The 24,593-nt window shown below is 42.5% G+C and overlaps 1 protein-coding gene across 1 annotated transcript in view; it reads right to left on the bottom strand.

Annotated features, from left to right (window-relative positions):
* Positions 1-24,593, bottom strand: part of DNER (delta/notch like EGF repeat containing) — a 369,484-nt gene that overhangs the window by 181,588 nt on the left and 163,303 nt on the right. Inside the window, exon 5 of the mRNA XM_032277988.1 lies at positions 16,453-16,598. Coding sequence (XP_032133879.1) covers positions 16,453-16,598 — 146 coding nt within the window. The remainder of the gene's footprint in view (positions 1-16,452; positions 16,599-24,593) is intronic.

Here is a 24,593-nt window from a genome sequence, read left to right as displayed (position 1 = left end):
ATAGAGGAACAAGCTTCGGCTGAAAAATCAATGAAAATAGTTCAAGCCTGACAATAAGTGACTAGATCCCGCAGGCTTCCACTGTCTGTGGGGAAGCTCCACCCTTGATCTCCTTCAACTCCAAGCTAGCCACGACCCTTGCCACTCAGCCACTCATCTTGCCAAAGGCTCGTTTTCCATCCAAGGCCTCTACCACATGTCCTCGGAAGATTGTTTTATCATCACTTCAGTTGGTGCTTTCATAACATATAACTCATCCCTTTACCATTTTACCTTCAACTCAACATTAATACTTCTGGCATTAACATTTAATTTGCCTAATGTGTATGATTTTGCTCAACTGTCCCTTACTCACACCTGTAGTACTTTGCTTACCAGTACTTACATCTATAGGAAACCAAACTGAGACCAGAGAATTACAACAAAAAACTTCAAGGTATACTAACCAGAAAGCATATAAAGAAATGAAGAAGAGGCCAGGTGCAATGGCTCAGGCCTGTAATCCCAAACACTCTGAGAGACCAAGGCGGAAGAATTCCTTGAGCCTAGGAGTTCAAGACCAGCCTGGGTAATGGGGATACGCTGTCACTACAAAAAATAAAAAATAAGCTGGATGTAAGTGGTGTGCATGTGTGGCCCTCGACTCAGGAGACTGAAGCAGGAGGATTGGTTGAGTCTGAGAGGTCAAGGCTGCAGTAATCACACCACTGCACTCCAGCATGGGTGACAGAGTGAGACTTCAAATCTTAAAAAAAAAAAGAAATGGAGAAGGTTAATAAAAAGGAAAAATCAAAAACACACTAAAGAAGTTAAAAAAAAAAAGCACTTATTGAACTGAAATGTGGAGATAGAATGAAGAGAGGAAAAGCAAAAAATTTTAAAGTTTTTCTGCAGATCTAGACATAAACACATGTGCATAATTATTTATGAAATATATAAATGGTATTCTATAAGCAGCTACAGGTACTTAATCTGTTCATATATTTCAATGTTACCCCAGATACCTGCCAAAATATTGTCACTGTGCAGAAACAAAATGCATAAATGACAGCTCTGATATTCTACATAATCAATGACCTTTGGACTCTGGGACATTCCACATTTGCCAGGGCCTCTTCAGATTCTCAGGAACGCTGTCATGCTAGAGTCCCTTGAGCCCTTCTCTCTCCATTCAAGCCCCAAACGATATCCCGTTGCACATATCACATAACCACTTCTGTCTGAGGACTGGGACGCAGCTCAAATGTTCCGCCCAGAAATTGCACGGAGGCCAATCAGAGTCACATGGAAGAGGGATGCCTGTGTTCACGGCAACGGCCCGAGAAGGCCTGTAGCAAACTTGCTGGGTTTGTCCATTACTGAGCAGCTGCAGTATCCCAGGGGGAGCTTTCTCATTCCCTTCTGGAGTCAGCTTCTCTATCCCTTATTGACTTGGAAATATCCTATTTAACCACAGAACTATCATTAAACTAGAAACTCTCCTCTGCTGTGCAGTTGGAAAGGACTAATGCCTGTGGCTCAATTAAATGCTGATCTTAGCCTTAAAATACTCATTATGTGAAAGAAAATTGAGCATAGAATGATTCCCCTGTTACCGATCAGTAACAGACGTGTGGGTTTAGGCCAAGTTTCTTGGGATTATTCTTGGAGTGCAAGGAAAAGGCAATCTAAAGGAAGAAACCCACACGAGCGTTCATGACAGCCTGACAGATGCTGGGGGTGAGGTGTGACCTGCCCTTTCCTCACAGTGGTGGTGGCTTCCTTTTGGGTCAAGGCAATATTAGCGTACCATCTTCTCTGAATTTGCCTTATTTTACATTGCCTAGAAATAAACCAGCCTTGTAAAAGATTCTCAGACAAGGCATAAGGCATAACCTGAGAATGAATAGACAAGCCAGCTCTGCCCTAGCCTAGGCCAATATTCAAGACAGCCCAGGAAAACTCAATCATCTACTTCCCATCAAAGCAAAGCAATCCAGTATTTCCATGAGTGCTGCTCTCAAGCAAATCAACAAAGTGATGTCCACTATTGTTTCTCGCCCTGTAACCCAGATCTGCCTCATGGACAAACAGCATATGGTTGGAATTCAATTTGGTTGGGGAAACTCATTTTTTCCAAAGACATAAAACACTATTTTTTTCAAAACCCTTTGATTAACATAGCATCATTGGTCGTTAGAGAAATACATGTCAAAAGCACAAGATACCAATTCACACTCACAAGGATGGCAGAATAAAAAAATAAAATAAAAAAACACATGTTTGTATGTGGAGACATTAGAACACTTGTACATTGCTGGTGGGAATGCAAAATGTTTCAGCCACTGTGAAAAACACTTTGGGAATTCCTCAAAAAGTAAAACAGAATTATAGCATGTGACCCAGCAATTCCACTCCTTAGGTATTCACCCAAAAGAACTGAAAACAAGGACTCAAACAAATACTTGTATAGACATGTTCATAGCAGCATTAACCACAATAGCCACAAGGTAGAAAAAACTCAAATGTCTATCAGAGATAAATGGACCCTGTGGTATATCCATACAATGGAACATTACTCAGCCATGTAAAGTAGGGAAGCACTGATACATGCTACAACATCCAGAAAACATTATGCTGAGTGAAAGAAGCAGACACAAAAGGTCCACTTAATATTATTCCATTTATATGAAATGTCTAGAACAATAAATCCACAGAGACAGAATGCAGATTGGTGGTTGACAGGAGTTGGGGGAGGGGATGAATGGGGAGTAACTGCTTAACGAATATGGGGCTTTATTTTGGGGGTGATGAGAATGTTTTGACAGAGGTGGTGGCTGCATGAAACCAAATACTTAATACCACTGAAGAGTCCACCTTAAAACGGTTAATTTTTTATGTTATTTCAATTTCACCTCCATTTCTAAAATGTAAAGTACCTCTGTCGAGCCGTTTGCCTGACATCACTTGCTCAGAAAAGGAAGGTGTCCTCCCCTTCTCTGCAGCTGTCCTCACCTCCGTTGATTCCATCCCCTCCAAGATCTTCATCTGTTAATTACACCCCACCTAACCATTCCGACGGCTCCTGCCTCCCCAGCTGCCAGTTTCTTTCCCTTGGCCTATTTCAATGTGATGCATCCTCTGCTCGAGAAGCAAAAGCCTTTCTTTTGACCAAATTTTCCACTCAGTAGCATTCCACTTTATCTTTCTTTTCAATGACAAACTTATCAAAAAAGGGAAGCCACACAGGTTGCCTAAGCTCCTCCTTGATTCCCATAATCTGGCTTCCTCCCCACTGTCTTCCCAACATAAAGATCCAAAGGCAAATTCTCAGGCTTTCCTGCAAGAAGGTCCCAGGCCCTGCGTGGAGCACAAGACATGAAGCCCAGGGAAGCCAACTAATCTTCGGAAAAGTAACTGCTCAATTTCCTTCTTTATACTGTCTAGAAAGCTTGCAACAATGTTTATCAGAAAGGTTGGATTTAACCACTTTAGAAGATTTCTGTAATTTTAATCAGCTGCCTTTCATTTTATCTTTCAACAGGATTTGGTGGAATGTTCGGTTCGTTTCTAACCTGGCCCTCTGTGGGTTGCTGGCAGAGAAGGAAAGGGGGAGAAAGTGGCTTGGGAATATTAAGGGAGACTGCTGATCGCAGGTTGGGCCTGGGGGTGTGGGTGGAAATGGAGGAGATGAGGTTGAGGGGATCAAGGAGAAGACAAAGATGGGGAACTTGTCAAATCGGCTTTTAGGAGATAGACTCAGAGCTGTTACAAGGAAACCATTCAAGGAATCACCACAGAGGAGAGGCTACAACATGGATTTTCAAAGTCAAAGACAGAAAAAACTGAATTATTCAAAACCAAATTCAGGGTGCTCAGAATAATGGGTTAAGGTAAACAAAGTAAAAACAGAGGTCTAGAAAAAAAGGGTTAGAGGCAAGTTCTGAACCAGAAAAGAGGATCTCAAAATGTGATTTCCAGGCCTACGAGGGTGTCCCTGAGATCCTTTCAGGAGGTCCATGAGGCCTAAACGATTTTATAATAATATAAAGACGTGATGTGCCTTTTCCACTCTGTCGACACAGACACCAAAGATGTAAAAACAATGTTAAGAAAAAATGCTGATGCCTCGGTAGGAGCCAAAGCCACGGCTTTGAGGCAGTAGACTGGGAATCATCACCATTATTAGGCATTTGTAGAGAGGAAAATAATGTCAGTTTCACCTAGAATGTCCTTGATGCAGCAGTAAAAATTAAAATTTGATGAATGAACTCTCAACCCTAGAGTGCACATCTTTTTAACATTCTGTCTGACAGAATGGAATGTGCGCACGAAACCCTCTGCTGCACACGGGAAGTACCACTTGGTCAATAGTTCGCCATGACCTGAAGTCATCTATTTTTTATGGAACATCCTTTTTCCTTAAAAAAAAAAAAAAAAAATACATTGAAAGACAAACTATGCTTATTCAGGCTTGGCTATTTGGCAGACATTTTCTCTCAAATGAACAAAGTGAGCCTGTCACTTCAAGGAAAATAACCAACAGTTTTTGTTGTGTGAGATAAAATCTGAGCTTTCAAAAACAAATTAGGATTCTGGAAAACTTTTATTTCCCGTCACAAGCTTCACAGATTCCCAATATTTAAAGACTTTTCTGATGACCAGCTGCGATTTTTTGATGTTGTAAAATGAAATGCGTCAACAGTTGGAAGCTCTGTATAACTCAGTGATCCAATGTTTTCCAAAGAACTGATGTGTGATGTTATCAAACCCATTCATGGGTAAAAGATCCAAAACACAACGCAGACCAATAGATTGTAATGGAAGAAGCCAATCAAATGTAACGGAACAGACAGGAAGCGTTTGATATGGCTTCAGAGTCCACATTCAATTAACATTTGAGAATCTATCACATGTCAAATTTTGGAGTATTTTAAAGAATATCCACAGATATCTGAAAGGCTATTAAAACATTTCTCCCATTTTCAACTAAGTATCCATTGAGGCTGAATTCTCTTCTTAGACTTCAAGGAAAACAACATATTGCAACAGATTGAATGCAAAAGCAAATGTAAAAATCCAGCTGTCTTCTTTTCAACCAGACATTAAAGAAATTTGTAAAAATGAAAACAATGCCACTCTCCTGTTTTATTTTGTTTTAGAACTATAATTATTGTTCACTGAAAAGGTATTCTTATGTTAACATGTGATGAGTTTATTGGGTTTACTAATAAATGAATTTATATATATATATATATATATTTTTTTTTTTTTTGAGATAAAGTCTCACTCTGTTGCCCAGGCTGGAGTGCACTGGCACAATCTCAGCTCACTGCAACCTCCACCACCTGGATTCAAGCAATTCTCCTGCCTCAGCCTCCCGAGTAGCTGAGATTATAGGCGCCCACCACCACGCCCAGCTAATTTTTGTATTTTTAGTAGAGACAGGGTTTTGCCATGTTGGCCAGGCTGGTCTGGAACTTCTGACGTCAAGTGATCCACCTGCCTGGGCCTCCCAAAGTGCTGATTACAGGCATGAGCCACCACACCTGGCTATATTTTTTAATTCCTCAGTTTTAATTTAATGCATTAAATATCAATAGATATAACCCAGTCAACAAAAGCTCTTTGGAGTCCTCAATCACTTCTAAGAAAGTAAAAGATCTTGAGAAAACCTCTATGCTACATAAAGCCAAACAATTTTGTAAATAAAATGACTAACACAGTACCCAGCAGACAGATCTTAAGTCTGTAACTCAATAGGCAGAAAATGGGTCAAGTTCTGAAAACAAAAGCACTATGGAAGTCCAGTGAGGGGTACAGTGTTTGTCCAGAGGGCCTATAGATCTCAACTAATACCTTGGAGGGAGCATCCAAATCCAACCTGCCTGCCATTAAGACTCATTATTTGCCAATGCCCAGAGTCTAACGGTGCTTTGAGAAAATGCTGCTTTACTATACCCTAATAGCAGCATCCTCAGACACATGCGACTGGTCACTCAGAAGCCACCTGACACCCTGCAACATGGAAGGAGATGCCGTAAGGTCAGACTGATTTTTTATTTCCTGAGATGCAGTCTTGCTCTGTTGCCCAGGCTGGAGTGCAGTGGCAAGATCTCAGCTCACTGCAATCTCCATCTCCCTTCAAGCGATTCTCCTGCCTCAGCCTCCCGAGTAGCTGGGATTACAGGTGCGCACCTCCATGTCCAGCTAATTGTATTTTTAGTAAAGACGGGTTTTCACCATATTGGCCAGGCTGTTCTCAAACTCCTGACCTCAGGTGATTTGCCCAACTCAGCCTCCCAAACTGCTGGGATTACAGTCATAAGCCACCACACCCAGCCCAGACTGAGTTTTTAAATCTAAGATGAATTCAAAGAAGGAATGGAGCAATTATCATGTGACAAACTAAAGGGCTAATATCATCAGTCTTCAGGGAAACAGATGAGTCCCCTTATAATTTAAATCCATATTTGGAGTGTGTACAGAGGACAGAAGATCATGGTGGGAAATGCTAGAGGGAGTTTTTCCCTCAAAATCTAAAAGAAGTCCCAACCTGCATCCAGCGATCATTGGCTAGATGCTTGATTACAGGATGAGGAAGGCTGAGGAGGTTGGTCATGGTTCATAGGAGATTTAGGCCTCAGATAAGCAGGGAGGCGAGTGAATTCCAATGCTAGTTTTCTGACATGAAATGTCAGGGCAGCAAGGACACATCTGTGTCCTCACCCTGGTTTGGTTGGGGCGTAGTTTGCACCTGACAGAGAAGAGATGCTCACAAAACACTGGACAAGGGAATGAAAATGAATGAATCCTCCAAGGTAATAAGTGGAAGAGACCCCGCTTTGGGAAAAAGCAGATGGTTTTCAGGTCCCTAAAGAGTGGCAATGAGGCAGGACCCCCATATGGGTGCTCACCCCAGGTACAGCCATTTATTTCCAGCGCCTCCTATATACACACCAACTTATCAACTGAAAAATAGGACAAGGGGGAGGAAGAACAAGGAAAGCTGACCCACCAGGCTCTAAAGCAATCATTTTCTGCTCCCAGGCATAAAAGTCTAGTCAGAGGCTTATTTCTGTATGTTAAACATTATGAATTAAAATCTAAGAACAACAGTTATGTCCCCAGGACACTTATGACATGTATCCCTCCTCTTTGTGAAGACTTAAAATCTGTAGCGAATGAAGCATGACATTGGGGCCACCCACAGACAGTTCCTGGCGGTGTTTAAAGGCTGCAGACGACACCCATGGGAATTCTCACTTTCCCCAAATTACTGATTTCACCTGGACCCTCATTTTCTCAAACTTTGCTCTGCAGACAGAAAACCCCAGGGAGTTTTGTGCCCCAGTACAACACGTGCCAAATAAGACCATGGAAGAGAGGTGGCTGAACCTTCTACGTCTCTCTGAAAGATCATGTGACCCCTGCCTTTAGTGCCTTGGTCTAGGCTCCGTATTCCCCAGTCTGGCAGCATAGGCAATACCCACATTGCATCTCGGGGCCATCCCAGACTCACTGGTCACGTTCTGCATTTTAACAAGATCCTCCTATGGTTCATGTATGCATTAAGGTTTGAGAATGCTGTACCAAAATGCCATAAGGTCAGCCCCCAACCCTTTCAAAAAAAAAAATCAAAACTGTACTTCTCCCTTCTGCCTGTTTTTTTCTTGTAGCAAACATTAAAACTTTACATAAGGCCACTGAATGGGCTACAAAGGCTGCTGCTGAATGTCCTCCTAGAGGACACTGCTGGGGTGAAAGACATTAGAGGCAGTGTTGCTCAGCAGGAGGAACCCCAGAGCAAAGTCCAGAAATCTCCCTTCATTCTTGCGTTTACCATGAATTAGCTCTTGGGCCTTGGATAAATGGCTTAAACTTTTCTTAGACCTTGATTTCCTGGTGTTTAAAATAAAATAGGTGAAGAGGCCTCTAAAATCACCTTCTACTCTAAATACTCTGACCCCGAAAATGTCACCAATGATGTAATCCAAACCCTAATATCATTAACATGCCACCAACATTCCCCAATGCCTCTATAACTGTTCACAGGGGACAAACATTTCAACCTTCTGAAATAGAAACATGACAAGATGTCTATCCTTTGGGAGGTAATCTTAGAATTATTTTTTAATTTATAATAAATGATTCAAATATGTACGGCATTTTCTGTGCGGGCAGTGATACAATCATCCTTCTGTTCTGCTACATAAAATGCAGCAATGGCTTTTTAATTACATTATACCAAGAATTATAATTCAAACACAAGTCAATGAAATTTTAGACAAGCTTATCCTTTACCCATTAAAAAAAGCAACAGCTGGGCTGCCCTTACTTTTATGATCTCTATAGTTAATGTGTTTCTAATAATTATTATTGTATTTTTATTACTCATAAAAGCACTTTCTCTCTCAGAGGTCCACATAGCAGTTTCTGCAAGTAAAATCCGTGAAAGAGATCATCCTGCTATTCGCAAATAAACGTATCTCAGACATCTTTATGCTAGCATTAAGTCTGGAGCATCTACTCTCTGACCCAAAAATGTTTAATGAACATCGCCATAGCTATTTATTTAGTCAAGAGAAAAGTTTCACCCCACCTCTTAGAAAAATAATTTTTTGGCGGGGGGATGGAGTTTTGCTCTTGTTGCCCAGACTGGAGTGCAACAGCACCATCTCGGCCCAACACAACCTCCAACTCCCGGGTTCAAGCCATTCTCCTGCCTCAGCCTCCCAAGTAGCTGAGACTACAGGCACACGCCACCACATCTGGCTAGTTTTGTATTTTTAGTAGAGACTGGGTTTCTCCATGTTGATCAATCTGGTCTTGAACTCCCAACCTCCGGTGATCTGTCCGCCTTGGCCTCCCAAAGTGCTGGGATTACAGGCGTGAGCCACCTCACCTGGCCCAAGAAAAAAGAATTCTTAGAATAAATTAGTCTCTTTTCTCTGTAATAACACTTGCCACTGGTTCATCAAATATTTCCCATCCGCGCTCTCACTCTGCACCCCCTCTCACTATGTTTCCTTCCCTACTGAACGGAGAAATTCCTCCAGGGTGCTGGCAGAACCGTGGACACCTAAGCCCACCACACACTGAACAGAACTATTACAAAGTAACTGTATCTCCCGATGTCCTCCTTGCAAGCTGCAGTTTTGATGCTGAAGAGGATGCAGGGAAGGTCCTTCCTTTGATTCTTTGTGGGCTCCCTCGACTCCCCTCCCATCCTGTTCCTTTCTTATAACCCAACCAGGTCACAGTGCCTTTTCAATGTTTCATGAGGACCTTTGTGTTGCACTAATGATGTAGCGGAATGAGCTCTCGGGGAAGTGATGGGTAAGTGAAGATGACATCTTCTCTTGCACTTCTGCACATTCCCACTTCCAAACCTGAAGGGGAGTTCACTGATGCTTTCAAACCAACAGAGGATAGCATCAAAGATCCATGGGTTCATATTATCCTGACCTACTTGTTTTTGAAATGATAGAGAAGAACCGGCAATGCTGCTTAAAATGTTCCTAAGGAGTTACTACAACTTTCTGGGTCACACAATCTGTGAGATGGCCTTAGATCGGAGAATATTTTCTCACTCATTATTTTGTAAAACTAAATTCACCATTTACTTTCCACACTCCCATATTTAGCAAGTAGCAAACTCAAAGTACATATCTAACTCAAAACTCAGACAACTGGATTCCTATCTTATGTCTGTTCTTTTGTTTTCATAGACAGTTCCTGAGCATCCCCTGTTTGAAAAGCACCATGCTAATTGTCACGACAGACACTGAATGAACCAGGCACAGCCACTAATGTTGAAAAGCTCACCTTCCGAGATTCCAGAGGAAGTTCTCTGTGATCTCACATCTGAGTCAGACATTTCTCTGGACTCTCAGAAATGTACTTGCAAACCTCTCCCACAGCACACTGCTCTCTAAAGTATGAGTTACTCATCCAGCACTCTGTCCCCACAGCCTTCTAACTGCTTCTTGGAGGCCATGTCTTGCTAGACCAAGTGTATATCCCCCAGAGTCTAAAGGGTACCAGGTACACAGCAGGTGCTGAATAACTCTGCAATGAAGTGAATGCAAAATATAATGAATATAAAGACATATAAGCATAACTCAAAAGTCATGTGCTCTCAATAACAAAAAAAAATTCTGCAGGACTTCAGAGAAGGGACCGACTGCACATTGGGGATTAAGGACAGCTTCTGGAAGCAGGAAGATTTTGAGCTGAGCCTGAAAAATAGCTGGGGAGGTAGAAGGGTAAGTGGTAGAGGATCAGAGGGAGCAGGGGGAGTGCGGCAGATAAGCATTCCATCTGGGGAACAGCATGAGCAAAACCACACAGATCTGAGGGTGGAACTGGGGGTACAGGGGTTGTGAGGGGGGCGGGGGTCAGACACTGAAGAGGCTGCTCGTACATCAGCTATGGCGTGTGTGTCACTGTGAACGAACCTTGAAACAGACAAGCCCAAGAAATGATAATTTATAGGGAGCCCTACAAAGAAGGCACATGCTTTTGGAACAGGAGAAAATAGACATAAGGCAGACATGGACCTGAAAGGACAGTGTCTCCCACCTTGGTCACTCTTGCTATAGAAAAAGGACAGTGGGTATTATCAAGCAATAGACAAAGTAACTGGTTCGGGTCATTCATCATTTCCAATAAACCAAACCCAACTGAAAGAACTCAGTCATAGGAAGAGTAGGACTTCCCAGATCTTGAACCTTCAAATTCTAAAGGTAAAAGGAGATATCACAGAAGCCAGGTCTCATCAGCGATCAGAAATGGAAGAGCTTCTCTCAAAGACAGTCACATCCCTGGGCTCTAGAAGGCTTGAGGATGATACCAGCTCAATCCTCTCTCAAAACGAAGTCTCAGTAGTCAGCTCTGGTATCTGATCCTAATAGAGTAAGGATGGTGGATTCCTAAGACAAGAGATAGAGAGGTTTCTAGGGAGCCTCATCAGAACAGAGGCCTGATCCCATTTTCCTATCAACCTAGGCCAGAGCCAACCAACAGGAAAACTATGGGATCGTTACTGAACATTATATCACTGCCCAGCATTTATCTTTATTACTAACTCCATGTGGACTTGAAATGATTAACAATTTAATTCTTGGATGAAAAGAGGTTGTGCATGTCCTTTGGGGAGTCAGCAGGAAGGGGGAGATGAGAACCGTTTTTGGGAGGCCTCTGTTTTCAGAATGGTTGTCCACAATCTGCATGTGAATTTGGCATCAGAATCACCCTGCTACCCACTAACAGGCATCCACATCTGGGCAAAGGACCTGGAATATAACTTTTTGCCAGGGGAAAACTTATCTCTGCAGGGAAGGGATTCAATTGGGTAGAAAGGGGGCAACAGAGAATTAGAATTCACCACCACCATCTTGTGGTAGTTAATTTTATGTATCAACTTGGCTGTGCCACAGTGCCCAGATATTTGGTCATACGTCATTCTGCATGTTTCTGTGAGGGTGTTTTTAGATGAGGTTCACACTTAAATCAGTGCAGTTTAACATACCTAGTGTTCCATTATTGGAATGCTAAGCCTGTGGGAATTATTTATATCCTACTGCTCAAGGTCATTGCCAAGGTCTGATTATTCGTGCATGCAAAAATTCAAAAAATTGTATCCTCCAGCATAAAAGGGTTAAGAAAAGCAGATCACCCTTCATAACGTGAGTGGCCTCAACCAATCGGTTAAAGACCCAAAGAGAACAAAAAGCTGACCTCCGCTACGCAAAAGGGAATTCTGCACACAAAGAGCCTTTGGACCCAAACTGCAACTCTTTCCTGAGTCTCCAGTCTATGGGCCTTCCCCATTGGCTGGTAGCCTAACATCGTTGGTGACCAGGTTCAAAGAGAGATCTAAAGTTTTTTTCATAAGGAGAAGGAAAGATCAGAATCAACCCTTGGTAACACAGAAGCAGTTTTCAAGAACAGAGCGCTCCTTGCAGTGTTGATGTAAATGTTTAAAAGACCTTCCCCAAATGTTTATAGAGACCTTCCCCAAAGAGCAGCCAGCTTGAGCTTTGTCACAAGCCACCCACCAGCTCGGAATTGTGAAACATGCCCTAGTCCAAGTGCATCCGACAGAAAAGAAATGAGTTCCATTACCAAATGCAAGTGGGCTGGAAATAACAGAATTGCTTTTATTTTGATGGATGATCTAATAAAAAGACATAAAAATGATTAGAAACAATAAAATTAAATCACAAAATACAGTTCTATTTGTTTTGTGCAATGGAGTGGATTCTTACATTGGGTGGAAGGTTGGACTATATAACTTCTAATTTTAGGAAGCAGTAAAAAGAAAAAAAGACGTGATGACAGCAGTCTTTCATTGCTAGCAAGCTACTTTTAAGACACAGAAACAGCCATTGCAACAATCACAAAAAGTCACAGGAACCCAAGTAGATACAAAAAAAAGATTTTCTATTTCCTCTGCTCCTGCCTTAGGGAGTTCAAGTCCCCTCAGATGTTTCTCTAACATAACAATGTGTACCAAAGTGGTGCGTCTTAGAATGAAATGGACATGGTCATTCCAGTCTAATAGTTTGCTTAGAGTCACTGAGGGGTAATAACAATGGCTCAGATAAGATTATTGCCACATTTTCCTTAAATTCACTGAAGGGCAATACAGAATCAACAAGAGCAGAGGCTCTACTAGAAACACCTGAGGTGGAGCTGGGAGGCAGCCGCGGAAGGAGGAGGTGTTAGCTCAGAGGCACTGGAAACTCTTTGAAGGCGCTGCTACCCCTAATGGAGATGTGTTGCCTCTGAAATGATCTCCTAAAACTAGTTTGGATTCTTCACCACAGCTTTTGAGTCACTCTTTTCACATTTAACAAGGCTGGTCAAGTTACCTGTCAGGTGCTAAATACCTCCCTCTATTGCCCTTCTAATGAGTCCATTCTAAGCTTCCAGGCAGAGCCTCCTAGCTAGAGCTGGCCTGCAGAGGAGCCCACAACATACATATGTTAAAATAACATGACAGCCAGGCGCAGTGGCTCATGCCTGTAATCTCAGCACTTTGGGAGGCTGGGGTGGGTGGATCACAAGGTCAAGAGACCGAGACCATCCTGGCCAACATGGTGAAACCCCGACTCTACTAAAAATAAGCTGGGTGTGGTGGTGCGCACCTATAGTCCCAGCTACTCGGGAGGCCGAGGCAGGAGAATTGCTTGAACCCGGGACATGGAGGTTGCAGTGAGCGGAGATCGTGCCACTGCACTCCAGCCTGGGGACAAAGAGAGACTCCATCTCAAAAAATAAATAAATAACATGACAATCCCCTTAGAGATTAAAAATTTCTCCAGAAAAGCTACCCATAATAAAAAAAAAAGCTCACAATTGAATCTCACCACTTTGTCAATCAAAAATTCTGGATCCTCTGACAGGACACTTCTCTTGTGCCAATATTAACTTTTTCAGAGCTGATCAGACCTCAAAATTATTCACTGGGAGGTGTGAGTTGACATGCGGGAAGGTCTGTGTGTCTCCTCCTCCTCTCCACAGGCTTGCCCAGGAGGCAGGAAGGCCTGCCCCCCTCCACCCCATGCCAGTGGCTTTTCTTAGTCTCTCACCCTTCCTCTCTTCTGGCACCTCCTTATCAAATACATTCTCCTTGGCTTCCTCTTTTTTCCAGTTATTTTACCCCTCCCTAGCCATGACTGTCATAGAAAAACACTGAGTGTCCTTCACACTTTTTCCCCATAAAGTATGTTGATACATGAGGCTTCTCCTCAGGAAGAAGAGCAGACCAGTCCAAACTGGCAGAGACAGGAGGGCACAGGATGTAAGGGTAGGCTTGGCCCCCTGAAAGGATCCCCCTGGTGCTGCACCTCCTGGCCTCACTCCAGTGGCTCTCCTCACTCCCAGAAGCAGGGAGAGTTTGAGCTTTGGTGTCCATTTCTGTTATTTTTCGAAGATATATCAGAAACGATTACTTCCACCACTCTCTTGGGTTCTTGACCACATTCTGCCTCCTCCAGGGAATATCATATGGGAAAATGCTATATATTTTTATTTATTCACTTATTTTTTGAGACAGAGCTTCACTCTTGTTGACCAGGCTGGAGTGCAATGGTGCTATCTTGGCTCACTGCAACTTCTGCCTCTGGGTTCAGGCAATTCTCCTGCCTCAGCCTCCCGATTACAGATGCCCACCACCACAACCGGCTAATGTTTTGTATTTTTAGTAGAGATGAGGTTTGACCATGTTGGCCAGGCTGGTCTCGAACTCCTGACCTCAGTGATCCAACTGCTTTGGCCTCCCAAAGTGCTGGCATCACAGGTGTAAGCCACTGCACCAGGCCAGAAAATGCTATATTTAAGCAGCTGCAATATTATAGCTAATAGGAAAATCACAGGTTTTCCAAGATGACAAGAACAGTACTTGAAAGCTTCTCCCAATATTCCGTCAGTCCTATTTCTCCGACTTGTCAAAGTCCACCCTACTAGTACCCTATGTGCTGACATTCCCACGAAGGCATCACCAAAGAAAATTTACCTGTGCTACCCTCAAAATCAGTCTCAAACAAACCATGCTCTTTTGGGGTTTGTTAATCCACTGTCATTGAACATCAACTCCAATAGAAATATCTGCATAACTAGAGAAGAAAATAAAGAAAAGTTGCTGGAGATAGATGTAGCAAGTGGTGAGGGGAACAGATGTCCCCTAATGGACCAGGTCCCTTCATGAAGTATGTGAGGTATGAAGTCTTCCTTGTCAGAGATCTTCAGATGGACCCTGGAGTCCACCTGCAAAAATCTTTTAAGGAAGTTCTAGGCCAGGTGCAGTGGTTCATGCCTGTAATCCCAACATTTTGGGAAGCTGAGGCAGGTAGATTACTTGAGGTCAGGAGTTTGAGACCAGCCTGGCCAACATGGTGAAACTCCATCTCTACTAAAAATACAAAAATTAGCCGGACACAGTGGGACATGCCTGTAATCTTAGCTAATTGGGAGGCTGAGGCAGGAGAATCACTTGAACCCAAAAGGCGTAGTTGCAGTGAGCTGAGATTGCACCACTACACTCCCAGCTTGGCTGACACAGTGAGACTCTGTCTCAAAAAAAAAATATGTTTTAATGGAGTTCTATACTGATAGAAGTTGACCTCAATGACTTCCGTGGTCCTTTGTTCATCTGACTCCCAAACTCCTGCTTGGAAACAGAAAACAGGAGGCAGAGGAGGAAGCTGTACTCTTGCCCCACAGCCCTGTCATATCTGCTAAAGAAAAAGCGGAACAGGGCTCAGGGTTCCCATAGCGTTTCTGATGCCAGCTCCATAAAGAAAAAATCTTCTCATCCATGCCTCTTTTCTGTTCCTTCTCTTACTTCCCTTTGACATCTGTAACTCTATTATCATCGCCAGGGAAATGCAAAGACTAAGGAGGGAATTACCATGTTGGCACACAATGGTCCCCAAAACGGGCAAGTCAGTGGCTCTGTTTACCTTTTCTTTCTTCCATTTCTCTTTCCTGTAGTAATGGATATAATGACCACTACTTCTCACAAAAATCTCTACTTTATACCAAAGCAAGAGGATCACTATACAAATGTATTCCAATTACTTTGAAAATCATGTGGAGATTTAAATATCTACATGTTGCATACTGGCATATAATTGAAGCCATACATTTGGGGGGCTTCTTTAGCAAATGTGCTTGTTTCCTTCCCTTCCACTCTTGCTAATGTATACAGTGTAATTTCCCCATCCCAGTCATTTTAATACCATTCATATTCAGATGAGTCCCAAACTAAAATCTTCAGCCCTGATGTCTCTAAATACTCACATCCTAATTCCAACCACCATTTCAAACTACTCCCTTAAGTTTATGAGAAAGGGATTTAATTGGGTTGAAAGGGGGCAACAAGGAATTCGAAAAATAGAGAGAATGTGATGGTTACATTTTATATATCAGGCCGGGCACAGTGACTCATTCCTGTAATCCCAGCACTGTGGGAGGCCAGGGTGGGAGGATCACTTGAGGCCAGGAGTTCCAGGCCAGCCTGAAGAAACCCCATTTCTACTAAAAATACAAAAATTAGCCAGGCATGGTGGTGTGTACCTGTGGTCCCAGCTACTCGGGAGGCTGAGACAGAGGAATCACTTGAACCCAGGAGCCAGAGGTTGCAGTGAGCCAAGATCATGCCACTGCACTCCAGCCTAGGTGACAGAGCCAGACCACATCTTAAAAACAAAAAAGAATTTATGTATCAATGTGGCTTGATATGGATTGACAGATAGAGGGATAGATAGATAGATAGATAACAGACAGACAGATAATAGACTTAGATAGATAGATAGATAGATAGATAGATAGATAGATAGATAGATAGAGATAGATAGATATATCAAGGATGAAAGGGGTAAGAACACATATATACTTATGTATTTATCCGGGTAAATATTCACGTAGATGTGTGTATTTACAAGCTACCAGACATCCCCTTACCTCTGACGGCTTCGTGGTGCACTTTCCTTTTCCCGAACACTCCAAGTCATTTGGGTGGCTCTCCCCGGGCACACAGGTGCTGACCTTCACCACCAGAGTTAAGCGCAAAGCCACAATAGACTTAGTAACAGAATCATTCACAAAACCTGAAAGAAAATGAGACAAAAGGAAATTACCAAGCACCTCCTTTTTAAAGGCAGTGTGTTGAAAGCTCTACCAACAACCTTTCTACAAGACTATGAATTTAGTGTAGGCAGCACTTAAGTCTGACAGAACACAATGCAGTGAGGCACTGGAATAAAGCCCATGACCACCATCCACTCAGACCTCAGGGCTTTAGGGCAGGCTGGCCCTCCCGAGCCTCACGAAAAACACCTAAAGCCAAGCAAAACCAGCAGCGGGCACGTGAGCCACCACCACAGATTCTTTCGCTTTGCCCCGACCCTTGCCCTCTGAGGGCTGCTTTGTCTCTCAATTCCATCCCTGTGCTGGTGTCTTAGAATTCAACCTCTGCTTGTGAACTCCAGACTTCTCCCAAACAGCAGCTTGCCCGCATGACCCAAGTCCTCCTCCTCCTGGCTACTTCAGAGTCACGAGTACTGGAAATCCTCAAAGGCCCCACCCAGTGATCACATGCCCTAGGCTCAGTCTCCTTGGAATGGGAAAGCAGCATGGACACACATTCTCTGTTGGGTTTACTGATAATTAGTAAGATATTCATCTTACTTGATCACCAGTCTGGCTGCACATTATCAAGTTAGGCCATATAGTTTTAGCCATCTAATACAATGGGACTGATCATGGTTGAATATGGATTGCAGTATCACTGACACGCCATATTTGTCATTGGATGATGTTTATGTCCTAGGGCAGCTATTGATACATAGTAGGTGGCAATAAATATGGAATAAATAGATGAATAAACATAGCCTCTAACTGGAAAGGAGAAATAAATACTGTAAGTACTTTTCCATCGATGATTAAATTATTTTCACTGTGAGCATTTTTTCTAATATGAACATTCATTTGTATCTAATTTTTAATTTTAAAACAAAATATCAAAACTCATGAATACGATTTTTAAAAGTTTCATCGCTCTGTCAAGAGCAAAAGTTTAAAATTCTCAACATTACGAAGCCACATTCATAGATAGTTTTACAACAAAAAGTTTTTAAGACCAAGGGAGTTACTAAGGAGTCAGTGGGGAGAAGGTAGAGAAAATAATTTATTCTAGGGCAACTGAAATGATCTCCATTACCAGGAAAAAGAGTATATTTGGATCCCTCATACCTCACACTGCACAAAAGTAAATCTAGATGGCTTAAAAGAGCTAAATGAGAACTAAAAACCTTTAAAACTTCAAGCGGAAAATATAGGGAGATATTTCATTGATCTGAAGGCAGAGGATTTATTAAACAAGATGCAAAATAACCATAAAGAATAGATAATCAATTTAACTTTACCCAACTTTAAATTATACATACATAGCTACCATAAAAAAAGATGGTAGACAAGACACAGGCTTGAAAATAAAATTTATAACGCATATAACCAGCAAATGCTTAGCTGTCAGAATATATGAAGAATTCTTTTTGCAAACTGCTTTTTTCTCAACGTTATTTATACTTCTATAAATATTGAAATCTATGAAGCATTAAGTAACACGGTTATGGCCAGGCGTGGTAGCCTGTCTTGCTCTGCTGCCCAGGTTGGAGTGCAGTGAGGCAATCTCAGCTCATTGTAACCTCTGACTCCTGGGTTCATGTGATCTCCTCCTGCCTCAGCCTCCCACGTAACTGAGATTACAGGCACCCACCATCGTGCCTCAATAATTTTTGTATTGAGGCGGAGTTTCACCATGTTGGCCAGGCTGGTCTTGAACTCCTGACCTCAAGTGATCTGCCTGTCTTGGCTTCCCAAAATGCTGGGTTTATAGACATGAGCCACCACAGCCAGCCTATAATATTTTATTTAACTTTATTAATAATATATAGAGCAAATACTGCAAAACATTTATTAAATCTTGTGTACAATGAAATCTTATATTCATTTCCATAGTTTTATGCTTTTCTTTTTTTTTTTTTTTTTTGAGACAGAGTCTCACTCTGTGGCCCAGGCTGGAGTGCAGTGGCATAATCTTGGTTCACTGCAATCTCCACCTCCCAGGTTCAAGTAATCCTCATGCCCCAGCCTCCCAAGTAGCTGGGATTACATATGTGCACCATCATACCCAGCTAATTTTTCTAGTTTTAGTAGAGACAGGGTTTCACCATGCTGGCCAGGCTGGTCTCAAACTCTTGGCCTCAAATGATCCTCCCTCCTCAGCCCCCCAAAGTGCTAGAATTACAGGCATGAACCCCCCATGCCTGGCCAATTTTATGCATATTTTAAATATTCGTAATCAACTTTTTTGTTTAGATTATTATAGTCCAGGCATCACAACTTCAAACAGGCTTTGACTGGTTAGGAAAAATATTAATAACCTGAAATCTAGAATACACAGTCCCAAAATGACTTTGTGGTCACCTTCTTTATACATTTCCTCACCATTTGTTCTTATAAGTACGTTGCATTGAACAATAATAATTAACTGGACAGAAACAGAGCCTAAGCTGGTTCACCTTGCTTGTATGATACCTAGTATCACTTCATTAACTGATGGTCACATGACAACATGCTGCTTCTGTTGACAACAAATTAGCAAAACTTCCCAAATATTTTCAATGTTCTCAATTTAGAATTCCTTGCACACTAAGGTGCTGCACATTCCTAAGGCCTATTATCACAGGTTTACTCAAAGTATTGCTTGACACACTCAGGGTCGCTTTTCACACTTTTAAAGAAATGGGTATTTTGAGAAATTTGGCTAAAAAGTCAAGACAGGCTTCCTACATTGTTTCCTTTTTCATACTTCTTTTAAAAGTTTTAAGCCAGGCGCGGTGGCTCACACCTGTAATCCCAGGACTTTGGGAGGCCAAGGCGGTTGGATCATCTGAGGTCAGGAGTTCGAGACCAGCCTGACCAACATGGAAAAACCCCATCTCTACTAAAAATACAAAATTAGCTGGGAGTGGTGGCATGAGTCTGTAATCCCAGCTACTCAGCAAGGCTGAGGCAGGAGAATTATTTGAATCTGGGAAGTAGAGGTTGTGGTGAGCTAAGATCACGCCATTGCACTCCAGACTGGGCATCAAGAGTGAAACTCTGTCAAGAAGAAAATGTTTTCATAAATGTAAGACTTCTCTCACGGCCTCTGGGCTATTTCTGTTTGTTTTACATCTTTTGGGGAAGATATAAAAATGATATCACAAATATCTACAATGACTAAAAATCCTTCTGAAAACAGATTGAGCCTCTAAAAAGATTATTAGGAAGTGCCTACCTTAAATAAGTATATATAGGCTTGGCACAGTGGCTCACGGCTGTAATCCCACACCACTGGAGGGTGGTGCTATGGTTTGGCTGTGTCCCCAATTTCATCTTAAATTGTTGTTCCCATAAGCCCCATGTGTGGTGGGAGAGACCCAGTCCGAGGTAATTTAATCATGGGGGTGGTTACCCTCATGCTGTTCTCATGATAGTGAGCAAGTTCTCATGAGATCTGACAGTTTTATAAGGGGCTCTTCTCCCTTTTTCTCAGCACTTCTACTTGCTGCCACCATAGAAAGACGGACATGTTTGTTTCCCCTTCCACTATGATTGTAAGTTTCCTGAGGCCTCCCAATCCCTGTGGAACTGTGAGTCAGTTAAACCTCTTTCCTTTACAGATTACCCAGTCTCGGGTATGTCTTTGTAGCAGTGTGAAAACTGACCAATACAAGTGGAGTTCTCTTAAATTGGGATCCATACCATCATCTGCCTATACTGTTTTGTGTGGCTTTGAGCCCATATATTTGCTCCCAGGAGCTTTAGAAGCTAGGTCTAGCTAGACCCCATCTTCTCCTTCATCTGGGCAGAGGACTATAAAAAGCTATTGTCCCAAGCTTGCAACAAGGCCACCTGGATGAAATCAATTGCTGTGGCCATTTGCTTTGGAAATACGCCAATGCATGAAGAACCACCAGGGTTACCTCATCCAGGCCACTGCATGCTAGAGGTGAGAGAGAGTCGATACCCACCATTTACAATGCTAAACAGGGGCCATCCTGTGGCAAAAAAAAATAAAGCAGGCTTTGAATTGAGGAGCAAAAGGAATCTGTGCCCTCTGGATGGGATTCTGAGGTGCAGTGATTCCTGGAGATCCCTTTAGTGCCAAGGGGTTGGCACAAACCCGATGAGGTCCTCTAGCTCTCAGAACTGCTTACAGTAGCTGTGGTTAGTTGACCCCTGGGTTATACCTGTGTATTTCTTGGGCATTCAGTGAAATCTTGTTAAAGCTAAGCCAGTTCCCCACATTCTATGCAGAATTAGGGGGAGAGGTGTCTCCTTTTAGAAGTCAGGAAATCAAAGGCACTTATATATGGAGAGAAAAAAGCCCAGCAAAGATGTCATCTCATGAGAACTAGGCAGAGGAACACAGTGGAGCAGTGGAGACAAGACAAAGGGCAGGGATAAGACCAAAAATGGAACAAACCGAAGACTAAAGATTGGTGAAGGGAACCCATCAAGGAAGAACCCGAGGAACTGTGCCAAATGAGAAACTGACATGTCCAGCCTGCCCATGCTAGTTGCCATGCCAGGGCAGATGGGTTCCTATGTGGCTTAGGAGCCCCAGGCAAACACCCTGTGAAAAGCTACAGGTTCCTCCGTTCTTCAGCCTCTACTGCACATGCCAGTTTCTCCTGTGGGCCATGTACTGGCTGAGAAAACAGATACTGCCAATGACAACTCTATTCATAATTGTCTAGCATTTATCTCAGGCCTGTGAGGTCCCTCAAATCCCATCACTGAGGCTTTGGAAAACATTTACCCTGATTCTCCTTGGGACAAAGGAAGACATGGCTATGACTTTAACCAGACCAGAATGTAAATGAACAACGTATGATTAACACCTCAAGTATCTAGGAGAAACGTTCCCCCATTACCCGTAAAAGGTACTAAGACAATGTTCTGGAAATGTCTTAAGTAGGAATAATATCCCAAATAAGCTGACCAAAGAATTTATCTTCAAAACTAAGATGGCTTTCAAAATGCAACTTTTTATAATTACACCTGGACACAGGCATAAAGTGAGACTCTCTCAGGGAGTGGGAAAATATAGTCACCCTGCACTTAATGTCCCAGGGAGCAGCTGGAGACGGTATATCTGCAAAGTCTTACATCAATGTCAGGGATGTTTGTTTTTTGTTTGTTTTTGTGTTTTGAGATGAAGTCTTGTTCTGTCACCTAGGCTGCAGTGCTATGGCACAGTCTCAGCTCACTGAAACCTCCACCTCCCAGGCACAAGAATTCTCCTGCCTCAGCCTCCCAAGTAGCTGGGACTACAGACATGTGCCACCATGCCCAGCTAATTTGTTTGAATTTTAATATTTTTTGTAGAGATGTGTTAGTCAGGATGGTCTCAATCTCCTGACCTCATGATCCGCCTGCCTCAGCCTCCCAAAGTGCTGGGATTACAGGTGTGAGCCACAGTGCCTAGCCACCAGGAATGTTTTTAACAGGCAGAAGATGGATTCAAAAAAGCAGTATGAAGTTCAATTCAGCCAGGCATGGTGGCTCACACCTGTAATCCTAGCACTTTGGGATGCTGAAGCTGGAGTATCACTTGAGCTTAGGAGTTCAAGACCAGCCTGGGTGACATGGTGAAACCTGGTCCCTAAAAACTTTTAAAATGGCCGGGCACAATGGTTCATTCCCATTACCCTAGCACTTTGGGAGTCCAAGGCAGGCAGATAACTTGAGGCCAGGAGTTTGAGACCAGCCTGGCCAACATGGTTAAACCCCATCTCTACTAAAAATAGAAAAATTAGCAGGGCATCATGGAATGTTCCTATATTTGGGAGGCTGAGGCATGAGAATCACTTGAACCCGGGAGGCGGAGGTTGCAGTGGGCAATCGTGCCACTTCACTCCAGCCTGGGTGACAGAGTAAGACTCCATCTAAAAAAAAATTAAAAAATAGCTGGCCGTGGTGGCACACACACCTGTAGTCCCAACTACTCAAGAGGATCACTTGAGCCCAGGAAGGGGAGGCTGCAGTGAGCCATGATTGCGCCACAGCACTCCAGCCTGGGTGACAGAGTGAGACCCTGAGAAAAGAAAAGAAAGAAGAAAAGGGGAAGGGAGGGAGGGAATTAATTCATGGGCAGCAAGGTTGTGACAGGAGATTAATAAAAGTCAGAGTGAGTGGACACATTCCTCAACCAAGTAGAGCATTAGGAGACAAATGTCTCTTGATGTCTCAGTAAAGAGGCACCACAGGTCTGACATAGAATGGTACTTTATGTCCATAGAGAACTAGCTGCCTTCTGCCTAAGATTTTTTACTGAAAACTATTTAAACTGGCTTTGGAAAGTAATGAAATTAATGATTTAGGCAAAAATGTATCTTCTGTGGTGCTTTCTACTTCCTCTGCTATGGTCAGGAACCATGTAGACAGCTTTTACGTCTCCCAGCAGTCTTTCACATCTTGTTCACCCCAACTCTGTAAAGATTTCCACAATTCTCCCTTTGTGGGGAATACTCCTCCTTCTTCCAGTCTTACAGCCAGTGAGATCCAGCTCAGAGCCCACCTTATTGATGAGCTTTTCCTCCATATTCCTGCCCACCCTGAGCTCTACCATGTCTATCTGTGCTCAGGCATAAAACATCACGTACTGTTCCTGACCATTTTGCATCTTGGGTGGCTTCTTATACCACCTTTACTGAAGCTTTCTTGATGGCAAGGGAAAAGTCTTAGACAAGTGGTGAGTAGGAAGTCAAAATACAGGTACATTAATAGCCAAAGCATCAAAGGCAATTCCCAAATGAAAGTTTTTAAATTGTATCATCCAATATGTCCACTTTGAAGAACAGCAATCATTTTGATGTATAAATTCCAGTTTACAAAAAAAAAAAAAAAAAAAAAAAAAAGCTTACCAACTGGTGATTACCTTTGACAGAGAAATGAATGGAGCCTGCTAGAATGCTGGGACGTTACCAGTTCTTATTCCAAGTGACACTTTTACACATAAAACAATAAAGATAAAATCAGATATCAGTTATTAAGGTATTTTCATACCTTTGCTTTGTTCTCTAGTTTCACATCAAATTATTTTTTAAGATCCATACCATAAGAGATGATACAGATCTTAAAATGCTCACCAAGCATTTAGACCACATAATAGTCTAAAATGATATAGACAAGGCTTTCTTCCAATGATTAGTTTTAAAGTTCCATTCAGCTATTAGACTTAACCAGCAATAATGCAAATGAATATGAAGTTAAAAATATACAAGGTATAGTTTTCTAGGTAATTTGCTTCCATTTCCTTGATGAATACTTACTGAACTCACATCCACCAACGAGACACCATTGTAGATTCTAAGGTTACAAAGGTAAGTCACCCTTGGTTTCTGCCACTCCAAACTTTCAGGCAAAAGTAGTAGTTCTTAACTAGTGTTGAAATTAGTAGCTTCAAAATCTTGAAAGAACTTTTTCAAAGTCTGTATTTTCAGGCCCCAAAGCAAGTGATTCAGAATCATCTTAGATGGATCCCTGGCAGGCATGTTTTCGTGAAAAATGCCCTAAGTAATTCTGATGTGTGCTTCCGGTTAAGAACCACTGGTCTGGTACAAAAACTAATCTAGGCCGGACGCGGTGGCTCACCCCTGTAATCCCAGCACTTTGGGAGGCCGAGGTGGGCGGATCACGAGGTCAAGAGATCGAGACCATTCTCGCCATGATGAAACCCTGTCTCTACTAAAAATACAAAAACTAGCCGTGTGTGGTGGCATGCACCTGTAGTCCCAGCTACTCGGGAGGCTGAGGCGGAAGAATCGCTTGAACCCAGGAGGCGGAGGTTGCAGTGAGCCAAGGTTATGCCACTGTACTCCAGCCTGGCGACAGAGCAAGACTCCATCTCAAAAAAAAAAAAAAAAAAAAAAAAAAAAAAAACTAATCTAAGTTACATGAGTGATTCGTATTACTATTAAAGTAACAATCACTTCGAATTAAAGGCAACCTTATGCACACCTAAAATTAGCATATTTTACTCATCTATT

Source organism: Sapajus apella, unplaced genomic scaffold, assembly GCF_009761245.1.
Source record: "Sapajus apella isolate SASKATOON/1434 unplaced genomic scaffold, GSC_monkey_1.0 scaffold10, whole genome shotgun sequence".
NCBI classification, from domain to species: Eukaryota; Metazoa; Chordata; class Mammalia; order Primates; family Cebidae; genus Sapajus; species Sapajus apella.
This window is presented reverse-complemented; position numbering and strand designations above follow the sequence as displayed.